We start from the raw sequence: 22013 nt of genomic DNA on the forward strand, positions 1-22013 counted from the left end.
CACATTGCTCGGCCGGGCGGTGGTGGCGCACGCCTTTAATCCCAGCACTCGGGAGGCAGAGCCAGGCGGATCTCTGTGAGTTCGAGGCCAGCCTGGGCTACCAAGTGAGTTCCAGGAAAGGCGCAAAGCTACACAGAGAAACCCTGTCTCGAAAAACCAAAAAAAAAAAAAAAAAAAAAAAAAAGACACATTGCTCTACAGAGTTCTCTACTATGTCATTGTCCTTGACATATCCCAAGCTTGGGAGGGCCATGGACAGAGCAGAGAGATGGAAATCCAAGCTGCTTCTTACTGAGTGATGGACTGGGCCAGGTGACTGCCTAATCTTTGAGATTCTGTTTTCCTGTATGAGAAGGGATTTGACAAGGTGGTTTCTAGAGTCTCCCTAGTCTCAGACACTGCCACTCATTTTCCATGTAGTGATCATCTAGGCTCAGAGGCTCAGAAGTCATTTCCCACCCAGTGCCAGGCTGAATTTTCTTTCATGCTCCATCACTGGGCACCCAGATCTGTCACTACTTTGGTGTGCTGATTGTCATATATAAATTCCCAGTTAATTTTAGATCTGTGTCTGCCATTTCTGTTTTATTTCTTTAGCTTTCATGGTCATTCATATTCTATTCCAGAAGTAACTTAGGAAATTGGGTTAAGATTCTAATAGTTAGTGGCCCCCAAATTATACTCTTTCTAAAACTTTCTTTCTTTCTTTTTTTTTGGTTTTTCAAGGCAGGGTTTCTCTGGGTCTGTCCTGGATCTTACTCTGTAGGCCAGGCTGGCCTCTAACTTATAGAGATCCACCTGCCTCTGCCTCCTGAGTGCTGGGATTAAAGTGTCTTTTTAAAATATATGTGAAATATTTTGATCTATGTCAAAGAGTGAGTATGTTATACAGGTTATTTAAGAAATTTCCTTTCTTGATTTACCTGTTTGTCCTCTTTGGTCACCTCTGATCTGTACTAAATTGGTCCAGGACAGAGCATAAAGCAACATTTGCTCCCTCAAAATAGATAATCACAAATCCTTACGAGTTTCTGATACTTAGAGGATGGGAAAACAGATGAGCATCTCCTGGCTTGTAATCTTGGAAGATAAATTCCAAGGATGCCACCAGAATAAAGATTTAGACAAAAGATGTAGATGGTTTGGAAATTAAGTCCTTAGATGAAAGGTGAACTTCTCTTCATCAAACGGGAAATGAAGCATAGAGGGACATCTCTCTTAACCTGGAGATGCAGTTTCCTGCTGTGGAGGGAAGAAGCCCCCCAAGCCAAGTCTATGGATGACATCAGAGTCTGTCTTCCTGTCTTAGATCACCTGTCCACGTGCTCTCAAAATCACTATCAAGTTCACCTGCATATACTGCTTGCAACATCCACATTCTTCCATTTTCAAAACTGAAAAGGTATAAGTGTACTGTCAGTCTCGTTGATGTTCAGTACAGCACAGACAGTGGGCAAAAGCCTCTCTGCAATGTGGAGTCAGGATGAAAAGAATCTGAAATTACAGAAAATTCAGATAGAAAAAAACCTCAGATATTTATTTAACAAAATTTTAAAATCATTGTGTCATAGTAGATATAACTCAGCACTTGTAACAAACATGTATTTTAAAACTGAAAGAAAAGATCTCGTCCACCTGTACTAGAATAAGTTAGGGCTAAAAATTGTATTTTCCACAAATGCTAACTGTTCTAGAAATGCAATTCTAAAACGCAGCTGCAGATTGGTGAACCCAGGAAACAGAATCCAAGACAGAGGCTTGAATGCAGCACCCACACCTCTGCTCAGGTGAAAGAAGCAGGTTAGAAAGAGAAAACCTGAAATGTGAAACAGTCACAGCAAAAACCCTAAACCATCTCACAGATGACAGCTCTGGACCCGAGACAGCTCTCCATAATCACCGTAGAGAGGAGACACCATAGAATAGACAAACCGTTGGAGGTAGCATATTCCCCAAACATGATAAAAAACACAGATGCAGATCCTTAGCAAGGATGCTTCCAAAGAGGACTCACTGAGAGCCTCACTCCAGGGTTCTAGGTTATCCAGAGAGTTCATGTGTGGATCCTGAGGTGTATGATCTGGAGGTGTACATCAGCCTTTGGCAAATTTGTCTTCAGACATGTGATATCTGTTCTACTGCCCATGATACCAACATACTTCATATCTTTATTTAACTAGAATCAACAGAATTGCTAAGCTATTTTTTAAAAATTATCTTTTAACCAACTCCACAGAAAGGAAATGGCTTCACCATTTCTGGAAATCTGGACACTGAGTGAAGACATAGCACTCTACATTCCTTCCCTGTGCAGACTTCATATTCTATTCTTTTTTCCCCAAAACAACACATGCTAACTTAAAATTACAGATTGTTCATTTCCATGAGTATGCTCCGCTACCGTCAAACAGTGGACTGATGTTCTTTTACAGTGATATCTACCGGCCCCCTTCTATACTCATTTTCTTTATTCCAGCATTGAAAGAATGGACAAAGCTAACCTTGTCAGTATGGTGTTTTTCTGGGTCTGAATTTTCTCAAGTATGTATTATAGGATTGTAGATAGCCCACACCTCTATTCTTTGTAGCTGGTGCTGTTTTACTTTCTTACCTCTGTGATACCATCCACTTCAAAGACATACTTCAAGTCTCTTAAAAATCCCCAAGTCATCACTCAGTATTAATATGATATTCATGAAAAAGAAAATAAGAAAGTCTTTGACATAAAGGTATGTGTTTGAATACTGACTATACCAGCAGCCTTAACAACAATAAACATGTCTTTTTGGGCTTGTTTCCAGAATTGATACATATCACATTTAGACAATTGATGGACTTAGTGTTTTAATAAATTTGAGTGGATACAGTCTTGTACATCTACCAATGAGGATCTATTCTGAGAAATAATTTGTAAGCAATTTTGTCATTGTATCAATATCATATAGTGTAGCTACACATCACACATAGTACCAGCCCATTGTATACAATAAGCTATATGCTTTCTGCCATTATATATGAAGTCTATCATTGGCTTAAAGGTGACTGTGTGACACATGACTGCAATTCAAATTATTCTCATGGAGAGTAGCCATGTGCACATGTGAACAGGTCTATACACAATGCAGTTTGCCTCTGGCATTGAAGAAGGTCTAGGTTTAAAGGAATTTGGCAGGGAAGTGAAAAGGTATTAGTCAAATCATGACATGTATAGTTGGACCAAAGCTTTCAATCAAAAACCTGTCAAGACTCAGGCTATAAGTAACCCATGTTTATAGTTTTTAATTCTACTTCTCCTAAGTATACAAAAATCCTCATCTCATTCCTCTATAGCAGAGCTCAGAGAATTCTGATGGCATAGAAGGAAGCCTCTAGATGATCAACCATTAGCATATTCTGGTCTTCCTGATACCATAAGTAAAGGCATTATCAGAATCAACTTAAAATAAGTGCACATTCACAAACTGAAAGAATTGAGTTCACAAAGGAGCCTGATTAAGAGGAAGTGGCTTTTGCCATATGGCTCTGCGTAGGGCGTCTTTGACCTCTTTATTCCGCAGGCTGTAAACTAAAGGGTTCAGTAGAGGGGTGATAAGAGTGTAGGTTACTGTGATGAGTCTGTCCTGCCCCAGCAAGCTCTGGGACTTAGGCTTCAGGTAGATGATTGCAGTGCAGCCATAGTGGATGATGACCACAGTGAGGTGGGAGGCACAGGTGGCGAAGGCTTTCTTCCGACCTTCGGAGGAGGCGATCTTAAGGATGGTGGAGATGATCACAATGTAGGAGATAAAGACCACAACCATAGGTAAAATGAGGACACAGACACTGACAACAAAGTTGATAATCTCATTGATAGTGGTATCTGCGCAGGCCAGCTTCAGCAGGGGTCTCACATCACAGAAGAAGTGGGGAATAATAAAGCCGTCACAGAAGGGCAGGCTAAACACTGATGTAACCTGGACAATAGCCATGCCCAGGCCAGTTCCCAGTGACCCAGATGACAACTGGACACAAGCCTTTTTACTCATGATGACTGAATACCTTAGGGGGTTGCAGATGGCCACATAACGGTCATATCCCATGACCATGAGTAGGAAACAATTGTTGATGCCAAAAGTTAGATAAAAGAAGATCTGGGCCACACAGTCTCGGAAAGCAATTGTGTGGTATGGATTGAGGAGGTCAGAAAGCATCCGTGGTATAATGGTCACAGTATAGCAGGTGTCAGAGATGGACAATACGGCCAGGAAGAAGTACATGGGAGTATGGAGATGATGATCCAGGTGAATTATAGTCACAATGATCATGTTGCCAGACAGAGTCAGAAAGTACAATGTTAGAAAAACAGCAAAAAAGGCAAGCCTGTGCTTCCACCCAAAGCTAGAGAAACCTTCAAAGAGGAACTCTGTTACAAAGGTTGCATTTGACTTTAACATTGAGACTAGTGTATACTTCAGGGAGTTGGACAAAGGGAAGAAAAGCTGTGATGAGGCAAACACAAACCAGAGTCGGCTGGACCAAGGCCTTCAGTAACAAATGTGTCTACCCTGGGTAAGGCTGGAGATCCCAGAGTCTCAAGGCTCAGCTATTGGAATACTGCTCAGTCTTCCTCTTTGTGCTACCTTTCCTTTGAGAATGTAGAATCCTTAAGCTAGGACCATAGGATTGGGAGCACAGATGGAGACAAAAAACCAAATAGATCAAAATTAAAAGAGATTTGCAGAAATAGCCCAGCTTCAGTTTCTTGATTATATAGTTATTATTACGTCACAGGTTAGTCCTATTTTTAACTTTTATGGAATTTCCTCCACTGTTTTCAATAATGATTTTGCTTTGTTTATATTCAATCAACAGTGCACATGGTTTCCATTCATTCAAATATTTTTAACACTTTTATATATTAATAATATTTATTATTATTCACAAATTCATACATGCTTATAATTTATTTTATAGACATCTTAACTTTTAGGATGTGACATCTAATTATATATTTTAATTTTATTTTTCAAATAACTAGTCATGTTAAATAACTTTTTGTATGTTTACTTAAATTAAATCACAACCCTAAAGTGTTACCTTTACTTTCATATTTTTTTTACTTTCATATTTTATTACAGTGCTAAACACAATAGCCAATTAGAGAAACAATCCAGACAAAAAAAAAAAAAGGACTAAAGAAAATTGACATTTGAAGCCGGTTGGTGGTGGTGCACATCTTTAATCCTAGCACTTGGGAGGCAGAGGCAAGCTGATCTCTGAGTTCAAGGCCAGCTTGGTCTACAGAGTCAGTTCCAGGACAGCCAGGTCTACAAAGAAAAACCCTGTCTCAAAAAAAAAAGCATTCTGTAATAGGGTATAGTCCATTCTGAAAGGAAGGAATTCTGAAATTTGTAGCAATGAGGATTCATCTGGAGTATATCATGCAAGTAAACAAGCAAGACAGGTGGACAATTTGTGTGAGTTACTTAAAGTATTCAAAATAATATAGACTAAGTTAGCATTATCAATAATTATCAGTAGCCAGAGTGGAGAAATGGGGAATTGTTCAACAACTATAACATTTCAGCATGTAATGTGAATTACTTTTTAAGATTTTTCTATATAGCATAATGGCTATGTTAATAACATTGTGCTATAAATTTTAAACATTTTGAGAGGGTAGAACACACAATAGAGCATCAAGAGCCTCTAGGGAATGTTTGAAGCTCATGGATGTGTCTTTTTTCACACTTAACTGCTATATTTGTTCAATATTCATGGTTTATTGTGTATCAAGTATGCTTCAGGATAATCGCCTTAAAAAAATAAAGAAACAATGCCAGCAAGATGACCCAGTGATGAAATTCCAAATCTGAAGACTTGGTCCCAGTATCCTCATGGTAGAACTCTCAGAAGTTGTCCTTTGGTATCTAAAATGTATACCATCATGTGCATGTGTTCATGACAGATGCACACATGTGCTCATACATGTACACACACACACAAATAAAAAATGAAATAAAACTATTTCTAAATAAACAACTACTTGACCACTAGAGAACTGCATCTAGGTTAAAAGCAAGTATGATCCTGAATGTGACAAAGTGTATCTGGAAAAAAATAAGACCAGTGATTTAGTAAAAGACAAAGACAAAAATAAAGATGTGTGAAACTAATACTCTTTCTACATTTTACCATCAAATACCCAGTGCTAGGTACATTCGCTAGAAGGCGTTCTCCACCTCCGAACCACCTCAGAACTAGGTCTAGTCCTAGCCATTGCCTCCTTAGCCCCAGCACCTACCTACCCATGTCATCCTCAAAGATCATAAAAAGTAGAAGAGCCACTGACTAGTTTTCCTACAAAACCTGGAACAACTGTTCTCTGACATCATGGAAATGGCTTCAGAGTGTTTCAATACATGCATTCTGCTACTTCCTAGAATTATAGCCAAAAGAAGGAAAATGGATAAAATGAGCTGAGGATCTTTGACAAGGAGAGAATGGGCTTTCCTATGTGGAAACAATGAGAAAATTCATTTAAACAAAGAAGGAACGGAAATCCTCTGATTTATTTTATTTCTCTACATCCCATACAATGTTAGGGAAGAAAAGAAACTGGACCACCTACCTTTTGTCTTCCCCAAGGTGAAGCTGGAACAAAAGACTATAATAGGGTAGAAATACCCTCCCATCTTTACCAGATTTAGCCTTTACTTCCATCCAGAAAGCTGAGAGGCCATCGAATTGCTTCTCTTCCCTTACATACTGCCCTAAAGGCATAGTTTTCTGAATACACCTGTCTTCCCTCTTCTTCCTACTTCCCACCAGCACCCAGCACTTGATGCCCATCATCCTCCCCTGAATCACTGCAATTGTTTCTATACCCATTTCACACATTTCAGTTGAGTTAATTATTGTCCACACTTCTACCTGAATGCTGTAATCATGTTTTCATGAAAAACTACTTGTTGGGCACCCTTGCATAAATTCCTTCAATCACTTCAAACTTTTAACCACAATGTTCAAAATTCACTTGCAAACTGATTATAGTAATAAAGCACAGGGCTGCCATGAATTAAACAGGTTTAATGCAGGTGAAGAATTTGATCTGGTACTTGACAAACAGGAAGCCCATAATAAATAGTAATTTTATTAGTAGTTATTTCTTTCTGTTTGACAACTTAGCCAGTTTAAATTCAATCATAACTCTCTGTATTGTAAATGATTCTTTGAATACTTCAAACCTGATTTTATAAATTTTCTAATTTCCCCTTTTCATTCTCCTTTGAAATCTTTTTTGCAGTGTATCAAGCAGAATCACAAATAGCTATACGAACTGTCCCAACACGGATGTGGATTAGGTAAAACACAATTTTCAGTTTTGGTTCTAACAGTCTGTTTATGATGGCAGCAGGCAGTTTCATTGGGATCTTTGTCTGGTATGCAACTGATAATTTGGAGACGACTCCTTTAGAATAGGTTTCCATTATACCTGTATACACTGAAATTCATGCTCATTATTCTTAGAACTTAATTTCATTTCAGTGAATGAAAGGCATTTTTTTTTCAGGCCTGTAGTTTTATGCTTATGGCCTGGAATATTTTTTCCTTCCTTCTCCAGTCCACTTATTCAAAGTTATTAACAGTCTAAAAATTTCTCTCCTGTTGCCATTATGTAAGCGCCTCTCTAAGAGAGAAGGGTAGGTAGATTAGAGACCTTGACAAGAGTGGAGCTGCAGCATTGCATTGGTGGTATAGTGGTGAGCATAGCTGCCTTCCAAGCAGTTGACCTTTGTTCGATTCCCAGCCAACACATGTTCGCTTTGGGCAGTGGTGGCGCATGCCTTTAAGCCCAGTACTTGGGAGGCAGAGGCAGGCAGATCTCTGTGAGTTCGAGACCAGCCTGGTCTACAGAGTGAATTCCAGGAAAGGCGCAAAGCTACACAGAGAAACCCTGTCTCAAAAAATAGAAAAAAATTAAAAAAAAAAAAAGAGTGGAGCTGCTCATCTAGCCCTTGGATATGTAAGAAAGGAGGACAGGATGAGAAATGGTGAAGTAGGGAGTGATGATTGGGTGAAAAGCACAATGTTCAGAGAATGCTGTAGTCTAGAGGGCTTTCTATTGCCTTTCTTTTCTATCAGGTAGATGGCATAAAAGGTGGTACAAAGTCTTGTCTCTGGACAAATTCTGGGTGAATGTACTGTTTATATTATTTTAGAGAAGGGAATAAACTTATTGTTGTACTTTCTGAAGGTTTCAACAATCCCCTTTGCATTTCAGTTTGCTGAGATCAGACTTGGCATGGTTATCCTCAGGAAAACCATGTCTTTAATAGTACAGTGTATTCAGTGGTGGAAAAGTATAAGGACAGTGATAGCAGAAGAGAAAGAGGATCAGGATGGTCTTTGCACTCATGAAGCTTCCATTCTTGAACTGCTTTGGATATCAGACTTAATGCAAAGCCCTTCAAGTATTTTATTCCCTCTTTATCATATTATACAATATGTTCATCTGCATTTCCAGATAGGTCCATATAGGCTATATGAGAGGCCATGTTCTCTGTCTATAGATTGCCACTGGGGTGGATATGTGCCAACTGAGTGGCTCTTGTAAGTGTTCCCCCTGAACAAAAAACAAAGAAAGACTCACCAGGTAGTTAGCTTCTTAAATCTTCTAGAGAATTGTGTTCAAGCTTGAGTCCCATCCATCATTCTGAAATTTTTATTATCTATAATAATTTATTATAGATTTCTTACTAACAGATACAAAAAGTTTCCCAAGGTTTTTGTTGCGGCTCTTTTTAAAATTATTTAAAACCTACCAGTTAGTTAACTTTGAATTACCTATCACAAACAATTATATTTTACCTAATACACAGAGTTTTGTCATGGAGTTACTGATGTTTTAGGAACCCCTGATGGTTGGCACTCTGACAAATCTCCAAGAAGCCACACCTAAAAGTGGCTACTTCAGAGAAGAGAAACAATGCCAGTCATCCATCCAAAACTAAAGCCAAAGAAATTCTAAGTTCCTTCAGATTTTCTAGTCCTACCCACAGTGAGCTTGTCTGTAGATCACAGAGCAGTAACTATAGATAAGAGAAGGGTAATAAAGTAGTAAACTTCTGTCAGTATCCTGAGAATCTTTCCCCCAAATAACACTTTTTACTCCCCAATGATTTATGAAAAAAAAATACAGGATATGAACACTACAGTGCCTTGAGACCTCATTACTGAGGCAGTTCATTATCGAATCCTGATACTCACACTTGGGAGAAGAGAGCTGGTTGAGTTCTTAGGAACTGTCTCTCTGGTGAAAAGATTAATTTTCCATCTTGGAGTGGGCCAGGGTCTTGTTGGGATCTAGGCTATGTTTTCTGCCCATCTCGCCAATGTCAACAGAAGGGATAGTAAGTCTTGATGCATTCTAAAAAGAGAGCAGGGGCAGCTTTCAAGTAGAGTTTGAGCAAGGATCTTTACAATCAGACATACAAAGGGATGATTTCTGATACTTTGACACTTGAAGTCAGTTTAAAGTGTCTAGGTGGAATCATCAATCCTGTCCCAGAATTTGTTGTGTGAGCTTTTAAACTTTTAAACTGATATTTCTCATCTCTACTCCAATCACTTCACACTCAACACTTATTCTGAAGCCTTAGCTCAAGTTGGCCCCAACCTCAGTCTTGTTGGTTATCCTTGATACCCTTCAATCATTTGATTTCTTATAGCCCTAATAGGAGTTAATATCCATCTACAGTTTAAAAATGCACAAAAATCAGGACTCGTTTTTACACTTGTGAGGCTGTTTAGAGTCCATCAAATTCATCTTTGTTCTCTCGGTATTCTTAGAATTGGGTCATTTAAGCAATAATTACTAAGACTTCTCATATGTTCTTATGATGTGCTACATATAAAGCTATGCAGTATACATATACTCACTCATTTTATTCCAATAAAACCCCACTTAGAACATAATTATACCTGTCCTCCATGACATGATCTTCTTTTATCTAAAGCATTGAGCTGACAATTAAGAAACCAGCATTAAACACAAGACATCTAAGACACCCGATCTAATAAGTTATGAAATATAAATGTATACACTATATATATATATATATATATATATATATATATATATATGACTGATTTGAAGTTGTTTTCAATGATAGTGGAATTGCCAGAGATAACAAACTAAGAAGTCACATTGTAATAGTGAACAGAGGATTGGAGAACTGATTTAGTTTCCATAGAATGTAATTTTGTTTTCTGTTGAGTAGGCAGATGTTTAAGGAGATAAATTTTCTTATCCAGCCTTTTGTTTATTCACCTTTTAGTGATCATATCATAAAATAAAATGACTCTGATTCTCTGCCAGATTTTGCCCCCCACTCTGAGTTCTTCACATTGCTTTATGTCACCTCACACTAACACATGAAGTGCGCGTGCGCGCGTGTGTGTGTGTGTGTGTGTGTGTAAAGAAACTGAGTTCAAATGAGAGAGCTGGAGTCATTGGTTCTTTACCTGGGTTCTTTTTAGTTTTCCACTCTTCATTTCTTTATACAATCAACTCTATTACATCTCTAAAACAATGCTATTATCACTAAGTGATATAGATATAATTCACTCTTTAAGAATCAAGCATTTAGGAAGAAAGGACGTAAATAAATGTGTTAGTCTGACATTCAGCTCTCTGTGGCCTCTGAGGAACTGTCATTTGTTGTTTGTAGTCTTTGGTCAAAAAAACCTAGAAACTGAACAGAGCATCTGCAATCTCCATATGTGCTTATACATGAAAGAGTGAGTGGAAATAAATTAACCCTCACAAAGATTGAAACTAGATCCAAATTAACTTAGTCCCTAGTTAGATAAATAGGGTCTTGTCCATACTACCACCTGCCAGGGAGTACAATAAAATCCTACTACAGAAAGATAATGTAATCTAGAGCTTCAATTTGTCTTTATAATTTATTCATATAAACAGGGGTAAGCAACTATGGCCTGCCAGCTGATGTGACCACCATCTGTTTTTGTACAGACTACAAGATGTAAAAGAGTTCAGAATTTTAATCAATTAAAAATAAATAAAACAAAAGATATTTTTGAAACAAAAAGTATATGATATTTTACTTTTATTAACTACACAATTAAGTTGATTTTCAATGACTACCACGTATTTTAATTTATATATTATCTACAGCTATTTTTGGGTTATCTTTGCAAAATTTAGTGCAACAGATATTATGGTCCAAAACCTTAAATTATTTATCATTTGGCCCTTATCAGGAAAAAATTTAGACTTCTGATAGAGTGTTCAGAATGCAATAGAACCGTACAGATGGATCAGCAGAAAGAAACAAAGAGCTAAAAGTCCAATGGAAGGCAAAGCATACAGTAGGGGCAGACCAATAAAAATTACTCTGTGGACTCGATAAGATACAACTTTAGGATTACTCCATTTGTTGCAAATCCTCCCAAAGATTATCCACAATGAGTCTCATCTGTGTATAAAGCCCTTCCATATACTGTGGACAGACTGAACTTGCCAATTCCTAATGTAATATAGCAAAGATGTTAAGATGTCACTCCCATGCTAAAATGCATTACATAGAAATCTGTCTTATACATTGCATACAATGGTATGTGTAGTTAAAGCCATGATTTTTTTTTTGGAAAAAAAAGATGTACATATCCAAACTGGAGAAAGACATACTTCTTTCATACTTCAGTGGCTTTGCAGTAGTAAGTTGTTGTGTTTTAAGAGTACCAGTGAGAGGACTATGTGCAAAACACCTGAGTAATTTCTATAAACATGACATTCACAATTGGCAAGCAGAAAGAAAAGCAACTTCAGTCGTCTAATCAGAAGGAACTAAATTATCTCAACAGAGTTTGGAAGTGCATACCACTCTACAGCAATGGGCATACCCCTGTAAATACTCTGCAGGTTTATGAGACCTTGAGCAGAAGACCCAAAAAGATGGTTCCCAGATGCATGAGTAAGGAAACAGGTCAAAACTGTACGTTGTTTTAAGGTATTGAGTTTGTTATGCAGCAATAAAAAACTACTATGAGAAGTATTGGATATATAAAATAAAAGGTACTCATGTCTTGAATGTTTTAAACTGTGGGTGGGAAATACAAATGTGTGGAAGGACATCTTCAAAATGATGAAAGAAAACAGCTAGCTGAATGAGTTCTAAACTCAGGGAAATATCCATTAAAAAGGAACTAAAATTTAGTTATTGAATTTGTATCATGTCTCTCTATACAATTTGAAAAAGTCCAGAAAATCATATTAATGAGAACTCTCATATCTGGAAATAGACAGTTTGGGATAATTTTCCAACTAACATTATTTCATGACAATGACAGATCTTTATCACTAAGTGAATGGAATTAAGCTTCTGCCTTTTGATCAACCATCATTTAGAAAGAGTAACCCATACAGGAGGAGATATGGATGATGCAAATTCAGATCCACTTTCTAGGTTTGCCTTCCTGGAGCACTACAGCTCTCAGGATTTCATTTCTAAAAGGAGTGAAAATTGTAATCCCATTCTGCTCTTAGGCTCTTCTCAAAATTAATAAAGAGGCTATATCTATAATTGCCTTTTGTATTATATATTTATAAATATTTCAGAACATCTGACACTATGGAGATCTACAATCACCCTCCTCCTGCCCTTGTCCATAGAGATGGGTGACCTGATAGTACAAGGAAAGAGCTAAGAAAGAGAGGCATGAATAGGCAGTCAGTAAGGAGATGGTTTTTAAGATTATCAGTACTCTAAAATGGCCAATGCCATGAGGAAGGATATCTGGAAAAGGAACTTACTGATATTCATAAGACCTACAACTTATATTTTCCCTAAGAAATGTTTTGGCTCCAAATACAGAGAAAGTCCTTGAGTATGTTTTTTTTGTCTCTTTCCTTTTGTCTCTTGTTTTCTCCCTCCCTTCTTTTCTTTCCCTCATTCCATGCTTTATCACTCTTTAAGTTCAGCTTTATATAGGAGATTTATCCTTAATATCCTTTACTTTTTCTTTTTTTCCCACAATTACATTTCAGAGACATAAGATACAGATCCTTTTTTCCCTCCCTTCTTTTAGTCCCTTCTTCCATCCTTTAACCTCCTTTAAATTCAGATTTACATAGGAGGTCTCTTATTAATATCCTTTGCTTTTTCTTTTTCTTTTTTTCCTTTTTCGTTTCTGAGACGTAAGACAAGCTCCTTAGGGAACAGCCTTCCACATGGGTTCATGTAAACATTATGTTGAGTGGCAAAGAGATTCTCAGGTAGCTACTGGTATTGTTGGGGGACATACTTCAGGACTCAGCTTTTAGACCACTTTCATTAAGGACATGTCCTTCCACAGTGTCCACTACAATGTATCTGTGTATCAATCACTGAGCTACAGCACAAGTTTTCAGACATGTGTCTGAGGCCAAATACTTCTCAATACAAACTCCACGGTTCTTCCTGTGAGTAGAAACTTAAGACTTGATCATCTTGACACACACTTCCTGAGAGTTTGTAGAATATTGAGTATCATAATTCACATTTGCTTCATCTACATTCATGGACTCATCTATGTACAGAGCATATGTATAAAAGAAGTTAAAGCTGTTCCTATCTGTGGGGTTAGAACATGTGATTTACCAGTCTCTAATATTCTACATATTTCTGGATAAAAGAAACTAGGGCAAGGTCATATCTAATGTCTCTTTCATCCCTAAATTTATGTTGTTCCTTATCTCATCACCATGCTTCATGTTGTTATTATCTGAGCACAGAGGCTCAGGAGGCATTCCCCATGCAGGGTCAGATGGATTTCTTTTCATTCTATATCACTGGGCACTCAGGTCTCTCATGAGCTCATTTGTGTATCTAAACTCCAGGTTTTCATACTTATGTCCAGTTTTTTTATTTATGCTTTTTCCTTCATGGCCACACATTTCTATTTCAGAAAGAAAATTGGAAACAGGGCTAGTACTTCAATATTTTGTGTTCCCTAAATTATACCACTTATACTTATTGTTTTGATTTGATATTTCATGAAATATTTTTGTCTATCTATATCAAAGAACAAGCATGTTCTACAAACAAATAAAAATTAAACCCCATGAATTCTGCCCCTGGCAATACTTCCCCAAGCCCACGTGATCCCCGATAGTCACCAGCTCCGCAGCTGGGCCCTCTCACCAATCCCAGAAGACTTCCACTAAGCAGGACCAGGCCACACAAGCCAAAATGGGTGAGTGACCAGTCTGACTGTGGAGCTGTACCCACCCACCCAGGATTCTGTCACCATTACCCTTCTCTAGTCCAATGCCATTCCATCTCATTCCTGACCCTGCTGCTACTGCAACTCCACCCCCAATCCCAGTGGACTTCTGCCACTGTGGGACAGAACACTGGCCAGAATGGGTGAGTGGCACACCTACCAGAGGAACTGCACACCTCTCTGGATTCTGCTCCTGGAAGACCTTCCCCAAGCCTCATAGCTGGACCCTCTCCCCAAATCCAGAAAACAACTGCCCTCACCAGTTGACAAGTAGCCCTTATCCAGAACTCCATCAGACTCCATAGGCCCAGACACAGTATGCATCCGTTGGAAGAACAGCCAGCTCCAGCAGCTCTGCTGGAGGCCAAGCTGGTCCTAGGTACCCCAGAAGAAGACTCAGACTTTACTGGATTCCAGGATCTAGAGACCCAAGAAGACTTCAGCTTTACCAAAGGCCAGACCAGATCAAGGGACCCAGGGCCCTCAAAACTCCATTGGAAATACCCTACTAGACCTAAAGGTTCATCAGTCACCAGAACTATTGGCCATTTAGGCCATTTAGACCAGGGAGGAAACCGAAAACAAGAAACAAAACACCTATCCAATGAAGACAAACACAGGAATCAACACCTAGACTTGTAAACACCCCAAATCCAGATGCCTAAATGCCAGTGTAAGAACATAATAACAGAAAGGGCAATATGTCACCACCAGAACCAGCTATGCTATGACATAAAAACAGACATATTGATCAATATTAGACTCAGATATAAATCTACACACCTATGGACACTTGCTTTTTGACAAAAAACAAAACAAAATTAAAAAAAAAGAAACAACCCCCCCCCCAAACTGTACAATGGAGAAAAGAAAGCGTCTTCAACAAATGGTTCTGGCATAACTGGATGACAGCACATAGAAGACTACAAATAGATTCGTATCTATCACCCTGAACAAAAGTCAAGTCCAAGTGAATGAAAGACATCAACATAAATCTAGTTATATTGAACCTAATAAAAGAGAAAGTGGAGAACAGCCTTGAATGCATTGGCACAGGAAACACCTTTCCGAATAGAACACCAGTAGCACAGATGTTATATTGTCAATTAATAAATGGGACCTCATGAAACTGAAATGCTTCTATAAGGCAAAGGACACCATCAATAGGACAAAACAACAGCCTACAGAACAGGAAAAGATCTTCACCAATCCCACATCTAACAGAGGGCTGATCTTCAAAATATATAAAGAACTCAAGAAATCAGATATCCAAAGACTAAATAATTCAATTTAAAAATGGGATATAGAACTAAACAGAGAATCCTCAGCAGAAGAATCTCAAATGGCAAAGAAACACTTAGAGAAATGTTCATCATCCTTAGCCATCATGGAAATGCAAATCAAAATGACTCTGAGATTCCATCTTACACCTGTCGGAATGGCTAAAATCAAAACCACAAATGACATCCTGGAGAGGATGTGGAGCAGGGGAAACATTCTTTCATTGCTGGTGGGAGTGCAAACTTGTACAGCCACTTTGGAAATCAATATGGCAGTTTCTCAGAAAATTGGGAATTGATGTACCTCAAGACCCAGCATTACCACTCATGTGTGTGTATCCAAAGGATGATGTAGGTGGAAGTTTCTCTCCCACCTGCCTGTTCCCAAATAAATGACTTGGAGACTTAATATTACTTTTAAATGATTGGCCAGTAGCTTGGGCTTATTACTAACTAGCTCTTACACTTAAATTAACCCATAATTCTTATCTATGTTTAGCCATGTGGCTTGGTACCTTTTCTCAGTGTGGCATTCTCATCTTGCTTCCTCTGAGTCTCGCTAGAGACTCCTGACCCTGCCCTTCCTCTTCCCAGAATTCTCCTAGTCTAGTTGTCCTGCCTATACTTCCTGCCTGACTACTGGCCAATCATCATTTTATTGAAATAATTTGAGTGACAAAGCTTTACAGTGTACAAGAGCATTATTCCACAGCATGAAGGCTTATGCTGGAGAAGATGTGGAGCAAAGGGAACACTCCTCCATTGCGGGTAGGAGTGCAAATGTGTACAGCCACTTTGGAAATCAATATGGCGTTTCCCAGAAAATTGGGGATTGTTCTACCTCAAGACCTAGATTTATCACTCTTGGGCATATACCCAAGGATGCTCAATCATACCACAAAGACATTTGCTCAACTATGATCATGGCAGGTTTATTTGTAATAGACAGAATCTGGAAACAACCTAGATTTCTGTCAGTGGAAGAATGGATAAAGAAAATGTGCTACATTTACACAAGGGAGTATTACTCTGCTGTTAAAAACAATGACATCATGAAATTTGCAGGCAAATGGATGGAACCAGAAAAAAATCATCCTGAGTGAAGTAACTCAGACCCAGAAAAACAAACATGGTATGTACTTACTCATAATTGGATATTAACTGTAAAGTAAAGGATAACCATTCTACAATCTACAGACTCAGAGTGCTAGGTAACAAGGAGAGTCCAAAGGGATATATGGATCTCCCTGGGAAGGGAAATTAAAGGAATCTTCTGGATCGGGTTGAGGGGTGGTCATACAGGGTTGGGGGATGGGTGGGGGAGACAGTGTTGAGAGAGATGACTGGAAAAGGGCTTTCCAGGTCGGGAAGAAGCCTGATACAAGGGAAACTCCCACAAGTTTCAAGGATGACTCCAGCTGAGACTCCTGGCAGTAGTGGATGCCTGAACTGGCCATCCCTTGTGATCAGATTGGTAACTACCTTGGTTGTCATCAGAGAGCCTTCATCCAGTGACTGATGGAGGCAGATTCAGAGACCTAAATCCAAAACATTGGGCTGAGCTTGGAGAGTCCTGATGAGAAGGAGGAGTAATTGTAGGAGCTAGGTGGTCAGGGACATCACAGGAAAACCCACAGAAGTGGTTAGCCTGGCTTGTGGGAACTCAGAGTCTGAACCAACAACCAGGGAGCCTGCATGGGACCAACCTTGGCCCTTTGCGTATATGTGACTATTGTGAAGATTGGTCTATTTGTGGGACTCCTGGCAATGGGAGCACGGCTGTCCCTGGTGGTTTGGCTGGCTCTTGGGAACCTCTTCCTCATACTGGTTTGCCTTGTCCAGTTTGAATGCAGGAAGAGGTGCTTGGTCTTTTGGCAGCTTGATATGCCATGCTTTAGGCCTACCCCTTTCTGAGTGGATATGGAGGAGGAATGGGTTGGAGGGGGAAAAGGAGAGGAGGTGGAGAGAAAGTAGGAGAAGAGGAAGGAGGGGAGGTTGTGGTCAGGATGTAAAATAAATTAATTAAATAAAAATTAGAACCTATTACACTTACATATTTGTCCTCCTCTGCCACCTCTCATCTATATCAAATTGTTCTAGGCCAAGACCATAGAGCAACATTGGCTTTCCCCAAACAGACCATCACAAACAGTCATGAGATTCCAGTAGCTAATTCAGAATTTTCTGTAAATCAGGTCATCAGTTCTCCCCTTGTGGCCAATGGAAGAAAAAGTCCATAGTCAGCCTCCAGGATGAAGACATAAAAATCATTCACGTGGTGAGCATGTTTGGAAATTGAGCCCATTGGAGAGATGATATGACCCTGGACTAGTTGTTATCAAGTGGGAAATGAAGAGAAGAGGAACACTTTTTTTGAATCCACAGGTGAAGCTTCCTGATGAGCCTAGGTCAATGGGCGACCAAGAGAACTGAGCTGTCTTCCAATCTTAGACTTGCACAGCTCTAGGCAGTTACTCACCAAGTCCATGTTTCATCTGGTGCTGTATCAGCTGCCACAGCATTCCCACTCTAAAGCTAGACTCTGTTGATGTATCCGTTGTCCATGGGAACTATTTACACCACTGTCTTCGTTAGAGTTTCTGTTGCTGTGACGAAACACCATGACCAGAAGCAAGTTGGGGAGGAAAGAGTTTATTCAGCTTATGCTTTCATATCATATTTCATCCTCAAAGAAATTCAGGATGGAAACTCAAGCAGGGCAGAATCCCAGAGTCAGGAGCTGATGCAGAGGCCATGGAGGAGTGTTGCTTACTGGCTTGCTCCTCATGGATTTCTCAGTCTGCTTTCTTATAGAACTGAAGATCTTATGGAGGCATTTTCTTAATTGATGTTCCCTCCTCTCAGATGACTTCAGCTTATGCCAAGTTGACATAAGACTATCCGGCACAATTGACTCCTTGTTAAATTGATATACAAATACATCACTATTAAGCCACGACCTTTCCTTTTTTATTCATCCCAAAGATTTCACATTAAAAATATGAGTAACTTTAAAATTCCCACAGTCATTATAAATTCAAACACATTAAAAGTTGAATCTCTTTAAAATAGCCAATCTCTTTTAAAATCCAAAGTCTTTTAAAATTCAAAGTCTCTCAATTGTGGGCTCTTATAAAATCAAAAATAAATTACTTTCTTACTTCAAGAGGGAAGAACCAGGGCACAGTAATGAACAAATTAAAGCAAAACCAAACTCCAAAAATTTAAACAACTCAACAACCAGTGTCTGGAGTTCACTCATGATATCTTGGGCTCCTCCAAGGGGCTTGGGCTACTTTGCCATCTCTTCCCACTCCAACACATAGCTTACTTTCTAGGCTCCAGCTGGCTCCACTCCACTGCTACTGTGTCCTTGGTGGTCATCCATGGTACTAACTGGCATCTCCAAAATACTTGGGTCCTTTGCTGCAACTGGGCTGCATTTTACTAATAGCCTCTCCTGGGCTCCCCTCATGGAGACAAACCTCAACTTCTATGCATGACCACTTTAGTCCTGGGCCTTTAACTACCACTGAGGTTATACCTTCACCAATGACCTCGCCTCGCCTCCCACAACAGTGCCAAGCCTCAGCTTCTCCCCATGACCCTTTCACGTCTTCAAAACCAGTAGCACTTGCGTGTGTCTTACACTACCAAGTTCAGCTGCCAGCCCAAGTTACAATCTTGGCCATCTCTGGAACACAATTCTGTATGCTGACTCTCAGGAAACACTTTCCACAAGATTTCACCTCAGTGATGGGGGTCTTTTCTTAATCACTTCTAATGTCTCGGTTCTAGCAGACCAGCATCAAGTATCCCATCAAAGCAAAGGTTTCACTTTAGTAGTGCTGATGTCTTGTTAATCACAGATGATTCTTCAGACCCCGCTAACCAGAACCACAGAATATTAGTTCAAAATAACAAATGCCCCTAAGAGAGTCTTTAAACTTCTCCCTGAAACTTTACATGTCAGGCCTCCATCATCTGCACTGTCCTCAACATTCTTATCTTTCCAGCTCCTACAGAACATCTCACCAAGCATTGGTTTTTCTTACATAAAGTTCCAAAGTTCTCCCAAAATCTTCTCCCAAACAACATGGTCAGGTCTGCCACAGCCATACCATACTTCTGGATCAACTTGTCTTAGTTGATTATTAGAGTTATTAGTTGATATTAGAGTTTCTATTGCTGTGATGAACAGCATGACCTAAAGCAAGTTGGGAAGAAAGTGTCAAGTTGACATAAAACTATCCAGCACATCATTCACATCATTTGCAATATGTGCTCTCTCTTTCTCAAACACTGGAAAGGCACAGGCATACTTTGAACACATTTTGTTATTGGTGATTTTCAGCACACCACTATGCTTGAAGCTGTCTTACTGGAGGGTAGAGGCATCAGACTGTAGTGGAAGTAAATTGCTCATGAAGGATCGTTAGAAGACAAAAAAAGAATTTCTTGATCCCAAAGGAAAAAAATCAGATTTTTACTTTTAACCAGTTTTTTTCTAAGAAGGTAATACTGTGTTGCTGACAACTAAATTGAGTCACAGTGAATTTAGCTCAATAAACATGATGGAATCATTTTTTTAACTCCCTACAATATATCATAGCTAAAAATTTGAGCAATTGTCTTACGCCAATCATTGTTCTGGAAATGGAATCCTAAAATGGTATAGTTTAGAGGTGCTGGTAATGGACTGAGCAATAGACTTAAATGCATCAAGTTCATTGTTGGGTGCCCCCTGCTACTATACCTCTGTCAGAAAAAAGGAAGAAGGGGTGAGAAACAAAAGAAATTGAAATGGTAGACAGTCACAGCAAAAAAACCTCACACTATCTCATAGATAAGCATTCATGCTGGGACTAGGTTAGCTTTTCCTTTTCATCAAAGAGGGGAAGTACCCTGAAATAGAAATCCACTGGAGGCAACATGCACTCAAAGCAAAGTAGAAACTTAGAGGTTGGGGTTCCTTAGCAAGAATTATTCCTAAAAGGGATTCAGTGAGAGCTTCAGCCCAGTGTTCTCCCATCACTTGGAGAAATGCATATGTGAGCCTTGATTGGTACAAGCTGGGGATGTACATCAATATCCAAAAGATGACTTCAGACTTACACTCACTATTAGACTTACACTCAACAGCTTTGAACTGAGTTCACCAGAACTGTGAGGCAATCATTTTGAATTGTTTTTTTGACCAATGTCACAGAAGTGAAACCAATTCTACAAATCCAACACGAAAGCAAAATTATCTTCATTCCAGATCAAACTCCATGTGTCATTTTATTTTTTCAAAGTGACATACCTTTTTTTTTTTAATTTAAAGACTTGTTTATTTCCATAGACTTACTCAATCCCCAGCACCTTACAAGGGATGCATTATCTCTACAGAATCATATCACAGGATCAGATGCATTCTGGATACCACACAAACTGTTTGAATTTCTGGGTATGTTTGTTCTCCAGTATAGATGACCAGTACACAGTAAAACATGAGAGAGGAGCTTCTTCCTCCAGTCAGAACATCCGTTCTCACATTCCATGATAGAGAGAATAGACATTAAATGCTGGACTGAACTCTGTTTTAAAGCAGAAATCTTAAAGTCTTCCAAAAATTAACCAAGAAAAATGTTTGGGAACAATCTATACTTTTTAGTGTAGCCTTGGACTTCTGTTCACTAATAAATATTATCTAAGTTGTAGTGACAGTGTGTGCATTTGTAACACCTATGTTTTTTTCTAGAGTTGAGGCTCACCCTTAAAGAGAACTCTACTTTTTTTCTGGGCTTCTTTTAACCTCTATCCCCCTTTACTCCGGTGTTGGAAGTAAGAGAAAAACACGTTAAACTTTTTTTAAGTTATTATTTAATTCCATTATTTCTTCCTTTTCTTTCCTCTCTGCAAACCTTCCAATATTCTGTTTCATGTTCTCTTTCAAATTTGTGGCCTGGTTTTTAGTTAACTGTTGTCACATGAATGTGTGTGTGTGTGTGTGTGTGTGTGTGTGTGTGTGTGTATGTGTGTGTGTGTTCCTAAATATAATCTGTTCCGTCTATATAATGTTACTTGTATATATGATTTTAGGGCTGACCATTTGGTATTGGATATCCAGTTGGTGTGCTCTTCCCTGAGTAAGACTATTTCTCCATCTCTCAACATTCCTTAACTATCTATATTTCTTTGTGCAGGAGTGAGGTGTCGTGGGCATCTACTTTGGCATGTCTACATTTGTTGTCTTTCTTCAGCTCATGTTTAGGTTCATTTTGGTGAGACTTTAGGTGTGTAGCTTCTGATATTACTAGAAGACAATCTCACAGCAAACTCTCTGAACCTTTGGCCCTTATAATCTTTCTGTCTCCTCTCCTGCAATATTGCCTGAGCCTTAGGTGTGGAAGATGTTTTGTAGATATACCCCCTGAGATTGGGCTCCACATTGCTGTTATATTTACCCTAGCTAGGACA

At 39.0% G+C, this 22013-nt stretch overlaps 1 protein-coding gene across 1 annotated transcript; it reads right to left on the bottom strand.

Annotated features, from left to right (window-relative positions):
* Positions 1–3476: 3476 nt before the first annotated feature.
* Positions 3477–4433, bottom strand: LOC131925706 (olfactory receptor 10J3-like). The gene has a single exon (XM_059281059.1). The coding sequence runs from the start codon at positions 4431–4433 to the stop codon at positions 3477–3479; it is 957 nt and encodes a 318-aa protein (XP_059137042.1).
* Positions 4434–22013: the final 17580 nt, after the last annotated feature.

The sequence above is a fragment of the Peromyscus eremicus genome, chromosome 15 (assembly GCF_949786415.1).
Source record: "Peromyscus eremicus chromosome 15, PerEre_H2_v1, whole genome shotgun sequence".
Lineage (NCBI taxonomy): Eukaryota > Metazoa > Chordata > Mammalia > Rodentia > Cricetidae > Peromyscus > Peromyscus eremicus.